General features: G+C 49.1%; 1 protein-coding gene across 1 annotated transcript in view; it reads left to right on the top strand.

The window, feature by feature from the left end:
• EPB41L1 (erythrocyte membrane protein band 4.1 like 1) overlaps window positions 1-16,580 on the top strand; it is a 52,200-nt gene that overhangs the window by 21,686 nt on the left and 13,934 nt on the right. The window contains exons 11-14 of the mRNA XM_042783605.1: window positions 696-844; window positions 1,767-1,802; window positions 4,236-4,418; window positions 15,262-15,672. Of these exons, the coding sequence (XP_042639539.1) occupies window positions 696-844; window positions 1,767-1,802; window positions 4,236-4,418; window positions 15,262-15,672 (779 nt within the window). The remainder of the gene's footprint in view (window positions 1-695; window positions 845-1,766; window positions 1,803-4,235; window positions 4,419-15,261; window positions 15,673-16,580) is intronic.

Consider the following 16,580-nt stretch of genomic DNA (forward strand, 5'->3'; position numbering starts at 1 on the left):
CCTTTGCTCCAGTGCTTGGTATGAGTCTACAGTTCCCCCCCTTTCTTTCCCATTCAGAAAAGTATTTTAGGATGCCATGAGTGAGCAAGATATTTTTGCAGGGATCCCCTTGTATCATTCTAATTTATAAACAAGATAAATCAAACCTCAGGACTTTGGCTTTTAGTGAAAGCCAATCTCACGAAACCTGTATATTGCTAAATAATGGCCGGGTAGTATACAGCCACAGCAACAAAAATAGCAACATTTGTGAGCCAACGTTGACTAAAGGCTCACTCTGTGCCAACCAGTCTTCTGAATATTTACACACATTGGTTTATTGGTTCCTCACCTCAGCTTTCTGAAGTAAGTGCTATTTATAGATGAGGAAACTGAGGCCCAGAGAGATTGTGTAACTCACTCAAGGTCACGTAGCCAAGAAGAGGTGGATTTGAGATTTGAACTTAGGCTCTAGTGCTTTAGAAATCCAGACAGGACCCTGGCCTGGGAGTTAAGTCCACTACTCACTGACTGCATGTCCTGGGAAGGCTGCTTTACTCCTCTGGCCACACACAGACTTGTATCTGACAGTGGGTTGGGGGCTTAAGAGTCTGCTCCATCCCAGACATGGTTGGGGTGGGTAGCTGGGCTGGCTCCTTAATGATGCCCCTGGAAGAGGTCTCACGTGGCCTCCTGGCCATCTCCGCCCACTTCAGCAGAATTTTCCCGCCCAGCCTCCGTCAGTGAGAACCATGACACAGGACCTGAAGGTGACAAGAGGGAGGAGGATGGTGAGTCTGGTGGGCGGCGGTCAGAGGCCGATGAAGGAGAGGTCAGGACGCCCACCAAGATCAAGGAACTAAAGGTAGGAGCCTGGCTTTCTCTTCCCCTTTGACCTAGGGGTCCGGAGGCTGAGCCTAGGTTTAACTTTGGCCTTGGCCTTCAGGTGCCCCAGCTATGGCAGAGCACCCTTGGGCCATGCTCAATACCTGGACAGCCTGGGGTGGGTGTGGAGGTGGTAGGCATGCTACCTACCCAGCCCCCTTCTATACTCTTTGCCCTGCTTTCCCTAGAGGGGAGCCCTGTCCCCTGGAGGACTCAGGTTCCCTCTTCCTCACTCCTTATTTGTCACTTTAACTGTGATCTGGATCTAGATTCTTTCCCAGATGATGACCTAGTCAGGTGTCACTGCAGTCCCTTACAAGTGTGAGGGACAAGTGTATCCCCATCCTGCTGTCCCACCCCAACTCTCCACATACGTACATACACACCCCCACTCCCAATATACATGTCTACACTCTCAGGCAGGCATGAGCAACCTCAGATTCACATGCATTTACTCAGACATATGTACTTTCTCACTTTAAGGTTTATGCACATAGACATACAAACAGCATATGCACAGAGGCATATGCACACATAGGCCAGGGATGCCTTCCTCTTGGTGAAGTGGTTAAGCAATTTTTTCCCACAGCTCATGAATACACATGCATGCTGACAGTAAGAAACATGCATACCTGGACATACTTGGGTCCCAACTCTCCTCATTTGGCATCTAGTCCCTCAGCCCCTCCTTTGCCTTCCTGGGCCCAGCTCCCTGCTTCATGGCCTACACCGTCTTCTGACTGCCTCACTGCCCTGCTGATGGCTCAGCCAGCTTCTCTGGCCTCTGTTGCTTGGGTGGGAGTTCTCCGGGCTCTTTTTTGGACCAGACCATTCGTGGGATCTCTAATCCATTTGCTCTACTGACCCTGCTGGTTCCTTTCCCTCCTACCACATCCCGCTAGCCGGAGCAGGAAACCACGCCGAGACACAAGCAGGAGGTACTGCATGGGACCTGTCCCTACCTACCCAGCCATCCACATCCTTGTCTCATTTGTCACCATCCCACACTCATCTCCCCTGCACCATCTCACGTCCCATTGTCAGCTTCATCTCCATGCCCCCCACCATCCCGCTCCTACCTCCCTTGTCAAGCTCATCTCTCCTACTCCCTGCTCAGACTCCACCACCCAACCCACCGTCTCTCCCTGCCTTCTAAGTCATACCCAGCTTTGCACTCTGTCTGTCCAGACCACCTGGTACTCCCTGCTTGCTTCTCACTTGCTGACCATCCCACCTATGTGCGCCAGCTCTTCCAGGCCATGCCATGCTTTCATTTAACTCATTTCCCCCATTCCCCTACCACAAACCGTTCCTTAGACTCATCTCCTTCCTGACAGTACTGTTTGATTGTGCCCTCCATCTTTTCTGTGTACCATGTCCTTGCCTCAAGCTTCTCTTTGTGGGAGTGGGGCTGAGGTGGGAAGGGGGCACCTTCTGAGCACATGTGCACCTTCTCAGACTCCAGTTCCGCCTCCTTGGGGCTGGGGCCTACTGCTGCTCCAGCACTGACTGTCAAGGAAAATCTTTTCCTCTTCCTCTTTCCATTTCTTGCTTTCCTCAGCTTACTCCTCTGTGTTAACCACTTGTCCACACCTTTCTCACAGCCTCCACCTCTTAATTTGCACCGAACTACAGAGAAATGTGTTTTGTTGGGCTACGTAGGAAAAGGGGCAGAGGCAGGGGCACAAGGGAGGGGCCTGACCTGGGGTCACGTGATCTGGGTTTTAACCCCAGTTCTGCTACAGACTCTTTGAGGGCCTTGGACAAGTCCCCTCCGGTACTAGGCCTCCATCTGTACAGCCAGGCATTCAGACTAGGTTTCCCCAAGGTCCATAAAGGATTCCACTTTTCCCTCCAGTCTTCAAGAGCACTGTGTGTTCACAGAGCTAGCACAGCAGGCTCAGGGTGGAGATCGCAAGCTACATCTTAGGTTGAGACTCAGTATCCGTTACAGCTCAAACCCACCCCGTCATACCAATTCCATTAGATTGAACTTTCCAGACAGGCATTGTCCTGAAAGCAGCTTAGCTCAGAAAAGAATGCTGAAGGTACAGACACATGTTTAGAAGGAAAGCAGAAGCCTCAGTGTGATTGGCTTCCTCCCTGAGGTAGCTTGGGGGTCACCCATAGTGAATCCTTAGATACCAGAGATGAGCCCAAGGAAAGATTCTAGCCTTGTCTGAGGGTAACCTTACTTTCCGGGTGGTTCTTCTAGAATCACCGGATCTGACTTTAATAAGCTGTAATTGTCTTATTTCTTGAATATTTCTTATTTCCTAAATTGAGTTGACATGATTCCTCAAGCAGCCTTGCAGGTATAGATCCCTGGGTTGCCAGCCCACCTGCTCTGTCCCCAGAAATAGACAGAGAATCTTTGGCATGTCTTCTGGCTCTTGCACAAAGGCTGGTGCTCACAGGACAGATCACTCTGTCATGTGCTATAGGCTTGAACTCAGATTTGTGATTTACTGGGGAACACACCTATGACTCCAGCTCTACCTGGCTCAGTTCTTGATCTTAGCCTCAGGACTTTTATTCTTCTTGGTCTCTACTTTTGCCAATTTTCCTGGCTGTTCCCCAGAATCCTAGGTTTTCTGTCTCTCAGGTCATACCTCACCCTCTCTGCTGCTGAGGAGTCAATAGAAAGTCTCTAGAAAATCCTAGGTGGTTGGAGCAGGGAGGGCTCACAGCAGAAAGGCAGAATGCAATTCTTTCCTGATCTTTGTTCCTTGGTGTGGGCACAGGAGCCATTTTTATGGATGCCCCTAGATGACTGGGATGAGGAATATCTTCACTCCAAGTCTCCACAGGACCTGAGCAATTGCATGTGTTGGGTTAGGAGAGGACCAGACTGGGAACTTGGCTAAGCACAGGGATCCAAATCTAGGCCAGAAGGTAGGGACCAGGATCCAGGAGGCCAGGGAGGGAGCCAGAACAGCCCAGTGAACAGGGCTGGTGAGTCCTCACTCCCACAGATGGCTGCCTTCTCTGCGCCTTGGTTTGTAACAGAGGGAAATCAGAGGCATAGAAGTGAGCTCCGTCCCTGACTAAGTCTGGAATCACAACACCAAAGGTAATTCACCCAGACCTGTGGGATGTGGCTTGAGTTGAGTGTTCAAAGACCAGGGTAGAAGAGAAAGTGGCTGCCTGACTAGAAGTCTCTTCTTTTTAATCTTGAGTGCTGTGTGCCTTGGTATGTGCACCTGCTCTACCTGGCTTACGGGGCTGTTGTCAGGGTCAGGGGTCATGGGTGGGAATCACATCGCTGATGTAAGGGCAGTGATGGCAGCTGTTACCACTGTCACCATCCCCTGCATCCCCTGAGCAGAGCTGTTCCTCTGACATTGGCTGCCCTCTCCATCCATCCCCAGTTCTTAGACAAGCCAGAGGACGTCTTGCTGAAGCACCAGGCCAGCATCAATGAGCTCAAGAGGACCCTAAAGGAGCCCAACAGCAAACTAATCCACCGGGATCGAGACTGGGAGCGGGAGCGCAGGCTGCCCTCCTCGCCCGCCTCTCCCTCCCCCAAGGGAACTCCTGAGAAAGCCAACGAGGTAAGTCTCACCCTAAACCCCTCAGTAGGGGCTGGGGGGAACGAGTTATTGGGAAAGTTGTTGCTATGTACTGACTTATACTCAGCCTGCATACTTATATGTGCCCCCAACCCACCCATTGCTGCATGATGGGTTGGTTGGGGTAGGGTGACAGCTTAGGCTAAATATGACAAATTCCCTAAATCTTGTAATCCTGGACCCCAAGGACCACCTTGAAGCATGAAAAACTGAAAAGACTTGGAGTGGCTTGGCATACTCCCCTTCCATCAGCCACAGAACACGGGGAACAGGTGCTTATTAGAAATGCAGATTCCTGGGCCCCACATCAGATCTACTGAATCAGCATATTTAGAGGTACAGCCCTGGAACCAGCATTTTAAACAAGTGTCCCAGGCATTCCTTATGCATACTAAACTTTGAGAGCCCCTGTAGTTCTGTTCAGTAACCAGACTCTGTCATGCTATTGGGGGTACATACCCTGCTGGAAAGGACCCCTGGTGGTGCAGTGTTTTAGATGCTCAGCTGCTAACTGAAATGTTGGTATGAACCCACCAGCTGCCCTGTGGGAGGAAGACGTGGCAGTCTACTTCCATAAAGATTATAGCCTTGGAAACTCAGTGGGGCAGCTCTACTCTGTCCTATAGGGTCACGGTGAATTGGAATCAACTCAGCAGTAGTGGGTTTTTACCCTCCTAGAAGGATCCTCAGAGCTGACTAGAGGAAAACAAATCCTCCACAAATATCAGGTCTGTTCCTGATGCTTCAGAAAAGGATCCCACATGACCCATCTTTTAGTGTAGAAAGCATAGGAATTTTTCTCAGTTGAAAAAAGAAAAATAAGATTTTTGAGAATTCTTGTATTTATAATTGAGGATTCTTTTATTTATAATCTCAAGCTATTTTTTTAGTGCTTGCTAAATCTTGTCAATATTTACCCGAGTTTCTACTTAGGCTTTTTTTTTTTTTTTTTTCCTTTAGAATTTCTGCTTACTGATCTCAAACCTGAGTTGTTGTCTAGGCTTACCCTGCCTGGGTTTGAATTCTAGTTCCTTGGCCTGCTGGCTAAGGACTCAGGACTTGTTACTTAACCTCTGGGAGCTTCCATCAAATGGAAATAATAAAAGTACCTTCTTCATAGGGATGCTGTGAGGATCAAATAAGATACAGCATGAAGAGGGACCAGCAGAGTTCCTGGCATGTGATCAATGCTTAATATGGTTACTTTCTATTTCATTTTGAGAGTCCTGGCCTCTTTCACAAGGGTTACCTTCAAATCAGAATATTTTTTAACACTGGAAGGACCCTTAGAGTGTTGGTTCAAGGTTGTCATTCTACCCAGGCCCAGAGAGGGGATGGGACTTCTAGAAGAGGGGCCAGGCCTGCTTTTCTTGTGTCCCAGGACATTATATTTGCCAGTCAGTCATTAAGTCACAGCCGCCTAGTAGCAAGACCAAATCGTGTGAAGACCAATTGTAGAGTCAACTGTGTGTGTGTCCCCCTCTAGTACTTTGAAAATTGGTGATACATCCATGATCTAATAAGCAGAACGTTTGATTGAATCAGCACTTCCCAGCCTGGCCATGCCAGATAACAGAGGGCTTTGCCCAGTGAGAGATGTCAGCTCAGAGAGAGCTACTCTGGTAGCTTCCTGGCTGGTGATTAACAAAATTGGGGATGCTTTGGGGAGTATTGGTATCCTGTATGGCTAGTGCCATGGAGGGGGGACAAATCTGCATCTACTAAGGGCCTCTGTGATTACCTCTCACACAACCAAGACTGGGGCTGTAAGCTTGTTAAGACCCCACCCACTTCATGCCTGGAGGCTTGGCCAGAGCAGTGCCTCTAATCATTCTTGAGGTGTGCTGGGCCTTGGGCTGGCTGTGGGTGAGGTGGGATGCAGGAGCTACTGAAAAGATTGGACTTCAGAAAAGAAGAGAAGGAAGTTCTGGAGCCTTGGAGTGCCTCTCTGGTACACAGCTGCCTGGTTGGGAGTTGTGCCCCTCCTGCTGGTGATAACTGGAACTGCTAAAAGATGGGTCTTATAAACAGAGTCTGTCCTGTCCCTCTCCCCATCCAAGAAGTGTAGTCCACTGATGAAAAGGAGTATGTTCCAGGAGTTCACATTGGAGTGATGGACCATTTAGAGCTGGCTTGCATGACCCACTGGCATTTAGGGGCCCTTGAAGATTTGGGAGATAGGAGGAGCCATGGACAAGGACTGGACTAAGTCCTTAGGTGAGTGACTTTGCCTCTCTGAGCCTCACTGCCTGGTCCATCTTTAGGGGGACCAAGACTGCTACTCCATAGGATTATTGGTAAGATTGAATGAAATAATGGATGTAAAAGTACTTTATAAACTAGAAAGTGCTGGACAGTCATGGGGTCATTGCTGATGGTGACTAGCATCCCTGATCCAAATATGGGCTTTGTAGGGGACATCCTGCAGGGATCTGGCAGCCAGAGTTCCTAGTAGCTTCCCCACACATTGTTGGGCCCCATCTGGGCCAAGGAGAGCACATTGGGAACTTAAACCAAAATAAGGAACCCCAGACTATAAAGAACTGTACCCAATTGCTGAACCTGAGTTTCAGTTTCAAAGAAAGCTTTTTAAAAAGGCTGTGACCTAAACTGCAGGACTGAACCATAGCCAAAACCAAAGTCACTCAGGGAAGACTTGGAATCAGAGTCCAAATCATATGGCTCCAAATACTCTTGAATGAGAGTGGGCAAGGCGATGAGGAAAGGGCCTAAAGCCACAGCACTGGCTGGCAGCTGACTGTGGTCCTCTCTTCAGTGGCTCAGAAGGGCAGTCTCTCTCCATTTTGTCCCCAAGGCAAAATGACCTAATCCACAAACCCTAAGGATGTGGGATTTAACAACCTGGCCTGTTTACAGACTCTCTGTGTATGTATTTCTCTCCTGCTTTTTCTCTCTCCCTATCTTCCTGCCTCTGTCTCTCTCTCTCTCTCTCTGTCTCCTTCCCTTCCTCCCTCTTTTCCTTTCCTCTGGCCCTGGGCCTCCCCTGCAGTCCCAGAGGACCCAGGACACCTCTCAGCAGGACTTGGTACCTGAGCCTGGAACAGCCATAGGCTTGGAAGTGTTCACTCAGAAAAGCCTTGCAGCGTCTCCTGAGGTTACTGTCTGTCTTCACCTTCCTGTGCTCCTTCCCTCCTGGGACCTCCTGCCCACCCACAACCACCCTCTAAGTCTTAAGAATACCCTTCCTCTGGGGTGAGGGGAGCAGACCAGATTCTGCCATGCAAGTGGGAGCACTGGGTAGCCCATGTTGTCCCTAGGCTGTGACAACTGAGCATCTCCATCCCAGGGATCCATAAAGGGCCAACCCCTCCTTCAACCATTGTTTTGCTGAAGGGATAGGACAGAAATCATCCTGGGAAGACAGAAAAGCCTGTGTTAATCCTGGCTGCAAAGGAGAAGACAGAAATTACCACTCTGTTAGGCCTGGTGAGGCAGGCAACATTGGTCTGACTCTAACGTCTCAGCTCTGGGATCAGGGGTCTTCCCTGAGGTCTTGTCTCTGCTCAGAAACTTGAATAAGATCTAGCAGTGTCTGATTAGGGGATGACATCCCATCCATCCCCTGCCTTCATTCCCTCTGAACTCTTCCTGGCTAGGATCTGTCAGGATCTCCAGGTCTGCCCAGTGAGCATCCTTCAGGTTGTAGAGATGTTGGGCAGGCAAATGTCCTAAATGAGGACAACTTTGCTTCTGTGCCTAGAATGGGAGTAGGTCAAGGGTTCTTGATACTTCCTGTGCCCCTTGCATGGATGCAGAACTCAGAATCCAGGCCTAGGCATCAGAGGGCTATATCCTCTATACTGGGACCTCATAGACTTTAGGATTGGAAGGTACTGGCCGATCATCTGGTTGAACCTTCTTCTCCCTGATACTTGACCCTCCTCTGTTGGCAGAGTATGTGTGAGGGCATATGCCTTTCTGAGTTCCCAGAGAAAGAATTTTGTAGCTGTTGAAAATGTACTGGACTGTAAAATAGAAATGAGTCAGCTACATAAATGGAAAACATAAATCACAGTTCTAGGCCGTGAATTTTTCCTCAATGCAAAAATAAAAACAAAACTACCAGCACTCTCTCTTGAGAGAAGTTGGACAGGAGTAGTTGACAACACCTCAAGGTTAGGGAAATAATGAGGCCCTGGAGCACAGAGATGTTTGTAGAACCAAGGACAGGTGCCCACACTTGGGCGGGAACCCCCAACAGGTGTCCTTTATCAGCATCTCTATAAATTATCTATCTAGCCTCTTCCACAGAGGGAGCTCTCACTGTCCTTCAAGGCAGCCCATTCTGTCTTCAATCGTCAACTGACATGTTTTCTATTGAGTTGAAATCTGCTGTTCTGAATCACCTACCTGTGGGCCTAGTCCTGCTGTCTGGCACCTGGAGATATGCTCTGCATCCTCCTCCCAGGACAGACCTTCAGAGATTTGAACATTCCCCCCTCCTAATCTTCTCTTCTCGAAGCTGAGCCCTTTCAGTTCCTTCAACAGCTGCTCCCAAGACATGGTTTCTAGAGGGCTCCTTGTTCTGGAACCCCTCAGACTGTGACCCAGAGTTCCAGGTGGGGCCTGAGCTGCCTGGAGCGGAACCATTTGGCGGGAGGTTTTCTTCTGTCTTGGCTGCGTGGGAACAGAACAGCTCTACTTCTGCTCCCAGCATGTTTCATAGCTTCTCTTTGGCTGCATGCCCCCAGCTGTAGCAGGGGGTGCTCTGAGCAAGGATCACTGGAAATAATGGCGCAGAGCTGACAAAATCTGGGGCTACCCTGACATTATCCCATCCTGTGAATCAGGTCAGAACGACTTTGAGACCAATCTCCAGGACCACAGAGGGCTCCACCAGTGCCCTGGGGCCAGAGAAATATTTCTTCTTTGTTCAGTCTTTTTTCTCTCACGATCCTATATGTCTGCTTTCACTTATTAGAAACAGAGCCCCTTCTCCTTCCCCAGCTGCTCACTCTGTGATCTTATGCAAGTCGCCTCCCCTCTGGGAGCCTCAGTTTCCCTTTCTGAAATAAGGATAATAATACTTTCTCTACAGGTTATCATTTTAGGATTAAATTTAATAAAGTCCTCACGTTGCCCGGCACATTGTAGCTAAATATCAGTAAACGCTTCCCTTTTCCTTCCTGTAGACTCTTCCTTTTTGTTCTGTGCCATCTCTCATACCACTCACTCTTGCTTATCTAACCTACTTTCAAGTTATACTTGGGGTAGGAATGTTCTAGAAGCGGCCTCATTGACCAACTTTGACCATCTTTGCCAGGCTGATGTATAAGCTGAAATAGGAGCAGCTAAAGGAACTTTTCCAAGTAGAAGATAAAATAGCTGGTTTCTGTAGGCTTTCTAAGTACTTCTCTCTGGGCAGGTTCAAGTACTATTGTCCTGAAGACTTGAAAACCTAAAGTAAAATCTCAGAAACCCAAATCAGACTTTGTCTGAACTCTCCTTCTTCCATTTATCTCTATTCCCCATGGGCAAGAGTCTCTTACTGAGATCTGATTCCATGACAGTCATGGAGGTTTTGCTAAAATGGAATGGAGGAGTCAGGGAAAGAGAATTTATGTGACCTTGATCCTTCAGAATACTCCAGATCTTTCAAGATCTTCCAGATCTTATGTGGGGTGGAATTGACAGACCTCTCATCAAGTCATAACCTGGGAGGGACATGCCTGAAAAGGAGTCCCAGGTCATATGAACCTTCCCCTTCTTGTTGTTAGGAGCAGCTTTTGGTACACATTACCATGGAGGTGGTCATGGTAGGGTAGAAGGAACATACTTTGCAGAACCAGGAGTCAGAGACTAAGGTTCTAGGCCTGATTTGCCTCTAGCTCACTCTGACACTCGGGCATGTACTCAGCTTCTCTAGGCCTTAGTTTTCCACATCTGTATCATGAGGGTCTTGAATCAGAGCAGTCACTTCAAAGAAGAGAGATCCCTCAGGACACTGTGGTAGCTAGGCCCCTGACTTCAACAGGGCAGCTCTACATTTGTATTACTTATTGGACTTCATTATTTAATGAAGAAAGTGTTCTGTGGTTAAAAGATTAAAACCCAATAGACTTCTTGCTTTTTCAGTATTCTAAAAGTATATTCACTCTCTCCTAAGCACTGTTCAAAGGGCTCTTCAGGGGAGATTTGTAGATGGTTTGACAGTACTAGACTCTGTTTGGTACCTTTGACTTGCTGCTTGGACTTTTAGATCTTTTCCTTCCATGATGTGTTCTGACCAGTCCTTTTCTACACTTTCTATGGATTTTGTTGGAATTCTTCAAGGATGGGCCTAGTATTGTTTCTTTTGGACTGAACACCACAGTGTTCAAGCTGTTTAAGCTATTGTGGCAACTGACACTAACCTCTGGAGCTGCTGCTTCTATCTTCAGTACTAATCTGTCTCCTCCCCAGAAGCTTCTGTAGAAAAGTCAGATGTCAGGCTGTGGCCTATGGAACTTAATGCTTTCTCTCAGCTTGACGTTACATCACAGTTGGAACCCATATTCCATAAATTGTGAGATAAATCATTACAGGTCTCAGGCATCAAAAATCAGACATTCTGACTCTGCCATCAACTAATTGTAACCTTGGGCAAGTAACGGACCTTTTCCAGGCCTCAGTTTCCCCGTTTCCACAATGAGATTGAACAGAATGATGTCTTAAGAAGTTCTTTCAGCTCTAACATTCAAAGATTCCATATGGCATAAGCTCCTTCCCTTCTGACAGTGCCAGTTACATTATTATAAGAGGAAAATGACTCTGATTTCAGGGACATGTGTGATGGTTAGGCGGGTCCTGGCCCATCTATGGATCTCTGTTGCCCCATGGTTAATATCAGGAGGGCATAAGACCCCATCCCATTTTACCAAGTGGGGGAGGATGGTTGAGGAGAGTCATTAAATAATTCACAGGGTGCCTTGATGGGAAAAGTAGCCTTGATGAAGATGACTGGCATTGTTTTGCCTTCCTCCCCTCCCCTCTGGGGACATGCCATCCTAGAGTCCACATTTCAGCTATAGATCTGTCCCTTGTTACAAAGGGAAAAAATGACCCATTCTTTAGGTACCTGATAATTTCATGTTAATTCTTCTTGCTCCAATTGAAACACAGGGTTCAGAACATTGGGTATTTATAGAAAGAAAGTACACTAGGCCAGAAGAACTCAATCTCCTAGAAGTGGCCACGCTGCAGCAGGAAGAAAGTGGGGCAGGTCTTGCTGATATCCTGGCTGATGGTAGACTCTCCAAGGTAGATGTTCTAGTGGACAAGTTTAAAGTTGAAGTGGCTACGGAAGAAATGGTGGAAATCAGAAGAACAAATACCCAGCAACGAGGAAGGATGATTGCAAGTCCTGAAGACTTTGAATCTGTGTGGGAGGAAGGCCCCTGGGTCAGAGAAGACCTGCGCAGGGCTTCCCTGACCGCAGGTTGCGCATTGGTAGAAAAGATCCCAGAGGGCTCTCAGCTCAGGGTGGGCACTGAAGAGGCAACTATCAAGAACCACCATGTCTCAGCTGGTCAGCAGGCAAGTCACATGGAGTTGAGAAAGGAACTAGAGGAATTTCAGACTTGTGGAAGACTTGCTGCCTCAGGGACCAGGCCAGCAGAGGTGGACCTCCTATCTCCAGCCTCTGACAAAGGAGGACTCCAGTCATTTCTGCTGGACCCAGCCCATGCAGAAGCCAGAGCTGACTCAAGTGACGAAACTGATACCTCCTTTGCAGAAAGGAGCTTCTACTTAAACTATGGAGAGAAAGACTCTGAAGACCAAGCCCTCCCTCCCCCACTGGAGGAGAGAGAAGAGTACCTGGATGTCCCTCCTGGAAATGAGACCAGGCTGGAGCTCTTGGAGGAGCTCCCAGAGAGCTCTCTGGTGAATTCCTCAGACCAGCTGGGCTCTGATGCAGCTCCTGGCAGGAACATGGATGAAGCCCCCACAGCTTTTTCAGAGGAAGGGACAAGGTCCCCTAAGAGCCATGGAGAACCGGATGACCTTAAAGTCTTTGTCAAGCAGCTCAGTAAGAGCCCTTCTCCAGAGCAGACATTTGCTGAGAACTGGGAAGAAGTCCAGCAGGGAGTGAAAGAAGAGATGACCCACCCAAAAGCCAGCGGATCCAACGAGGAAGAGGTCCCTGTGAATGGAGATTTGATGGGAAAGGCTGAGAAAAGTTCCTCTGCAGGACTGAAGAACCACTCACCTCACAGAGATGGTGTTGTACACCCACACCTTGAGGCCTGTGCCCTTCTTTTGACCATTCCTCCTAATAATACAAATAAACCAGCCAAACTTGGAACAGAGATGGGTCTGTTTCACACCCAAAGAGGAGAACCTGAGACAAAGGACAATGAAGCCTCAGCATTTCTTCAGATGGAGGTGATCACCCCTCTTCCAGCCTCTCCTGATCAATTTAAGGCTCTGGCAGTTCCAGAAGATTTTCAAAACCCAGCCCCTCGTAGGTCAGTGGAGCCTCCAGAGTTCAGGGATCCCTTTGGAGAACAGGCCCCTGTATTTCTCAAACATGCCCATCCTCCCAACCAGAGCCTTGATCCCAAGGACCTTGTACCGTTGGTTGTGACCCCTGATGGAGGTGAACACAAGCTGCCTCCCATCACCAGTAGAAAGCCCAGAATTATTCCTGAGGAAGCTGAGGAGATCATACCCCCGGGTTTGGTGTTCTCTTCAGGGAAGCAAAAGGAGATGACCTCTTTCCAGGCTGGGAGCCAAGAAGGCTCCCTGGAGGATATTAGCAAGACCTCAGTAGCCAACAAAATTAGGATATTTGAGACCCATGGAGCTGAAACTCATCGAGCAAGTCAGGGTGAAACAAGGACCATTCCAAATGAGTTGTCTCCAGAGGCCTCCACAGGCCAGGTAGAACAACAGCGGAATAAGCTTTTAGACCTGGGCTTCATGCAACTACAGCCCCCAGGAGACTTTGCCAGCCCCAAAGTCACATATTCCTCAACAGTGCCTCTGGGCACCAGAAACTTCGAGGACAACCTTTCTACCACATCCCACCAGGAAGGATGCATGGAACTAGAGCTCTTGTCCCCTGATTCAGGCTGTGAAACCACGCTGGAGGAAGCTGCTGGGGTAACTGGCCATGTGACCCCTGCCCCTACCACTGCCCCTCTTGGGGGAACTGACCGCATGCTGTGTAGCTCTTTAGAAGCATGTTTCTGTGGCCCCTTGTCATTACTGCAATCAGAGGCTGCTTGTCCATCCCTATGAGTTCTTTTTCCCAAGACAGGCCTGATTGTAGGCAGACTGAATGATGGGTTCATCTGCTTGATCCATGTTAGCTTGGCCCTAAAGACCACCAGCTTCTGGTGTGACCTGGTACCCAGAGGGTCCGCATAACTCTAACGGAGTAGCTAGCAGCACCACCAGCCAACTACACTTGCTTTGCCTTGCTGCTCCCACCTGCCAGATTCCTACCTGTCTTGCTTGGCTTGTCCAGTGATCTTCCTTCATCCTTCCCTTTCCCCTAGTTCTGCTGCCTTGGGGAAGTAGACAGTCCATAGGTTTCTATCCTTCACTTCTGGTTCCCTCTTAGTCCCAATGTCAAGTTCCTTTCTGCCTCCTTAAGACTAACCATCTTCTCTAATCCAGAGCAAGTCCGGAGATGCGATCAGGGAAGAGAAGCACTTCATCAACTTAGCAGTGGACACCCCTGGGAAGGGAGGGCGCCTGAGATTCGCCAGCCCCTCAGGCCCTCAGGTCTCTGCAGTTCCTCTCTGCCCCATGACCCGGTCATCATCACCTGCAAGGATGCGTAGTTGCGTTAGATTCCATCTGCCTCTGGCAGTGCCTCTTGTGGCTGCTCAACTCTGGCTTGTCTGGAATGTATTCCTCACACCTCTCAACCTTCCAGAAACTGGCTGAAGGGAGGCTCATTTAGGGCATTGTGCCCCATGCAAGCAAATCTCTAAGTGTAGTACTGAATCTCCAGAACCTGAAGACAAGTACTTTTAAAGTATTTTGTGGGTGTAACATTGCTTTTAAAAAAAGAAGGTCATGAAATAGTAAAAAATGTTTGTGTGTGGTGTTAAATCCCTGACAGGCCAGTTGAGAGGTATGTATGTCGGACAAGAGTTGCTGGTTCCCCTTAGGCATTTCCTTGGCCTGCTGTTGTCAATTACACTGATGGGACCAGAACCTCCACCGTGTGGCCTGCCCCCTGGCCCACTTGTGGAGCTCAGGGTTGAATTTGTGTAGCACGTTAGCTCCCAGGGAGCTTGTGCCCGAAGGTACCTTACCCAGTAATGTTCTGCCTCTAAGTGAAGCTGAACTCTCCCACAGAGACTCAGTGGAATTGACAAACCAGATTGGCTTCCTCTTTACCCCTCAAGGCTCTTGGCTCCAGCCTCTCTGCCTTCCCTTTCCTGGGTTTCCCTGAATCCTTGGGTCTCCCTCCTTATTTTCTGTCTCTCAATGCCGACTGCACAGATGGGCCTGGGGTCCAGGCTGTCATTGCTGCCTTTCGCATAGTGCTGCTTTTGATGAGCTCCTAGATCTAAACCTTGGATAGAGCCTCCTGTCCAGGGCCCACTGGCAGGATATCTGCTTTGTACTTGCTTTTGCCATTAGTGCCTGGATTGGCAGGACCCTCGGGAAGGAGCATTCCCACTCTTGAGAAGTTTTTGGTTTTATAAGTTTGTTATTTTAAGGAACCTTTCCTGGGGGTGTTTTTCTTTTCCTGACCTGCTCTTCCATTGACATGGCCCCAAGATTTCTTCTGACATTCACGATCTTGATCTCTCTCTCTCCCCCTACCCCACATCCCCATTCCTTTGATTTTGTCTGGTCATAGAGAGCAGGGCTGAGGGAGGGCTCGGAGGAGAAAGTCAAACCACCACGTCCCAAGGCCCCAGAGAGCGACACAGGCGACGAGGACCAGGATCAGGAGAGGGATGCGGTGTTCCTGAAGGACAACCACCTGGCCATTGAGCGCAAGTGCTCCAGCATCACAGTCAGCTCCACGTCCAGCCTGGAGGCTGAGGTGGACTTCACGGTTATCGGTGACTACCATGGCAGCGCCTTTGAAGACTTCTCCCGCAGCCTGCCTGAGCTCGACAGAGACAAAAGTGATTCAGAAACTGAAGGCCTGGTGTTCTCCCGGGATCTCAGCAAAGGGGCCCCCAGCCAGGATGATGAGTCTGGGGAAAATGAGGACAGCCCGGATCGAGGGGCCTGCTCCACCCCGGATTTGCCCCAGTTTGAGGTACAGTGGAGCAGCATCAAGACCCACGTGTCTTCTCCTGGCATTGCATGTTCAGAGGACCCTGGGCCCTCTGTGAGAAGACTGAGCAACCAGCCTGCAGCCCAGAGGCCTGCATCCTGAAGCCTGGTCTCATGTTGCATGACTGCCCCTCCACAGAACAGCATGGTTCTGTGCTCGCATGTTTGCCATGTTGGCTTAACTGTAATGCACACTCCTTGGCATTTTAACCCTGTGATCCCATTGCTTGCCTGGGGTTAAGCGATGACAGGATAGGAAGGGTGGGAGACAGGCTGGTCTTACTCAACTCCTCCTCCTCTCCCTGCCTGTGTTGCATGGCACCCACAGAGAGCATGTGTTTGTAGACTATCGGCCACCTGTGACATGGTCTGAAAATTGGATGATTTTTCCTGATCCAGGCCTAGGCTCCTCTCCCCAGGTCTTGGACTTCCTGGGGAAGGCGCAGCAGTTTCAGTCCATCTGGCCCCGGGGTCTTTGGGTACTAGTGGAAGCTCCTAGAGAAAAAGAAACATCTCATTGAGTGGGCACAGGATAGACTGTCTGGATCTCTCTGCTTTCTGTCCCTCCTCTACAGAGCTGCAAAGGGATCTTTCTAATCCATGTCTTTCTTTGCTCACATATTGCTTCCAGCTCTGGCCTAACTACTATCACACCCTCCTCTCACCTATGTTCCAGTTATTGCAATATGAGTTGTTCCACTCTGGGATCTCACTCCATGCTGTACCCTCTGGATATAAGGCTTTTTCCAGTCAGTGACTGTAAAACACTGGCAGCAATGAAAACAATAGCACGTGCTTGTAGCAAGCACAGATGAAACCACGTGATTTGAAGCATCATTATAATTGAGTAATAATGACTGCTCTGACCAGAGTGTATTGCTGTTGTTGTCA

This window comes from Orycteropus afer, unplaced genomic scaffold (assembly GCF_000298275.1).
Source record: "Orycteropus afer afer isolate SDZICR_OR568_19922 unplaced genomic scaffold, OryAfe1.0 scaffold00020, whole genome shotgun sequence".
Lineage (NCBI taxonomy): Eukaryota > Metazoa > Chordata > Mammalia > Tubulidentata > Orycteropodidae > Orycteropus > Orycteropus afer.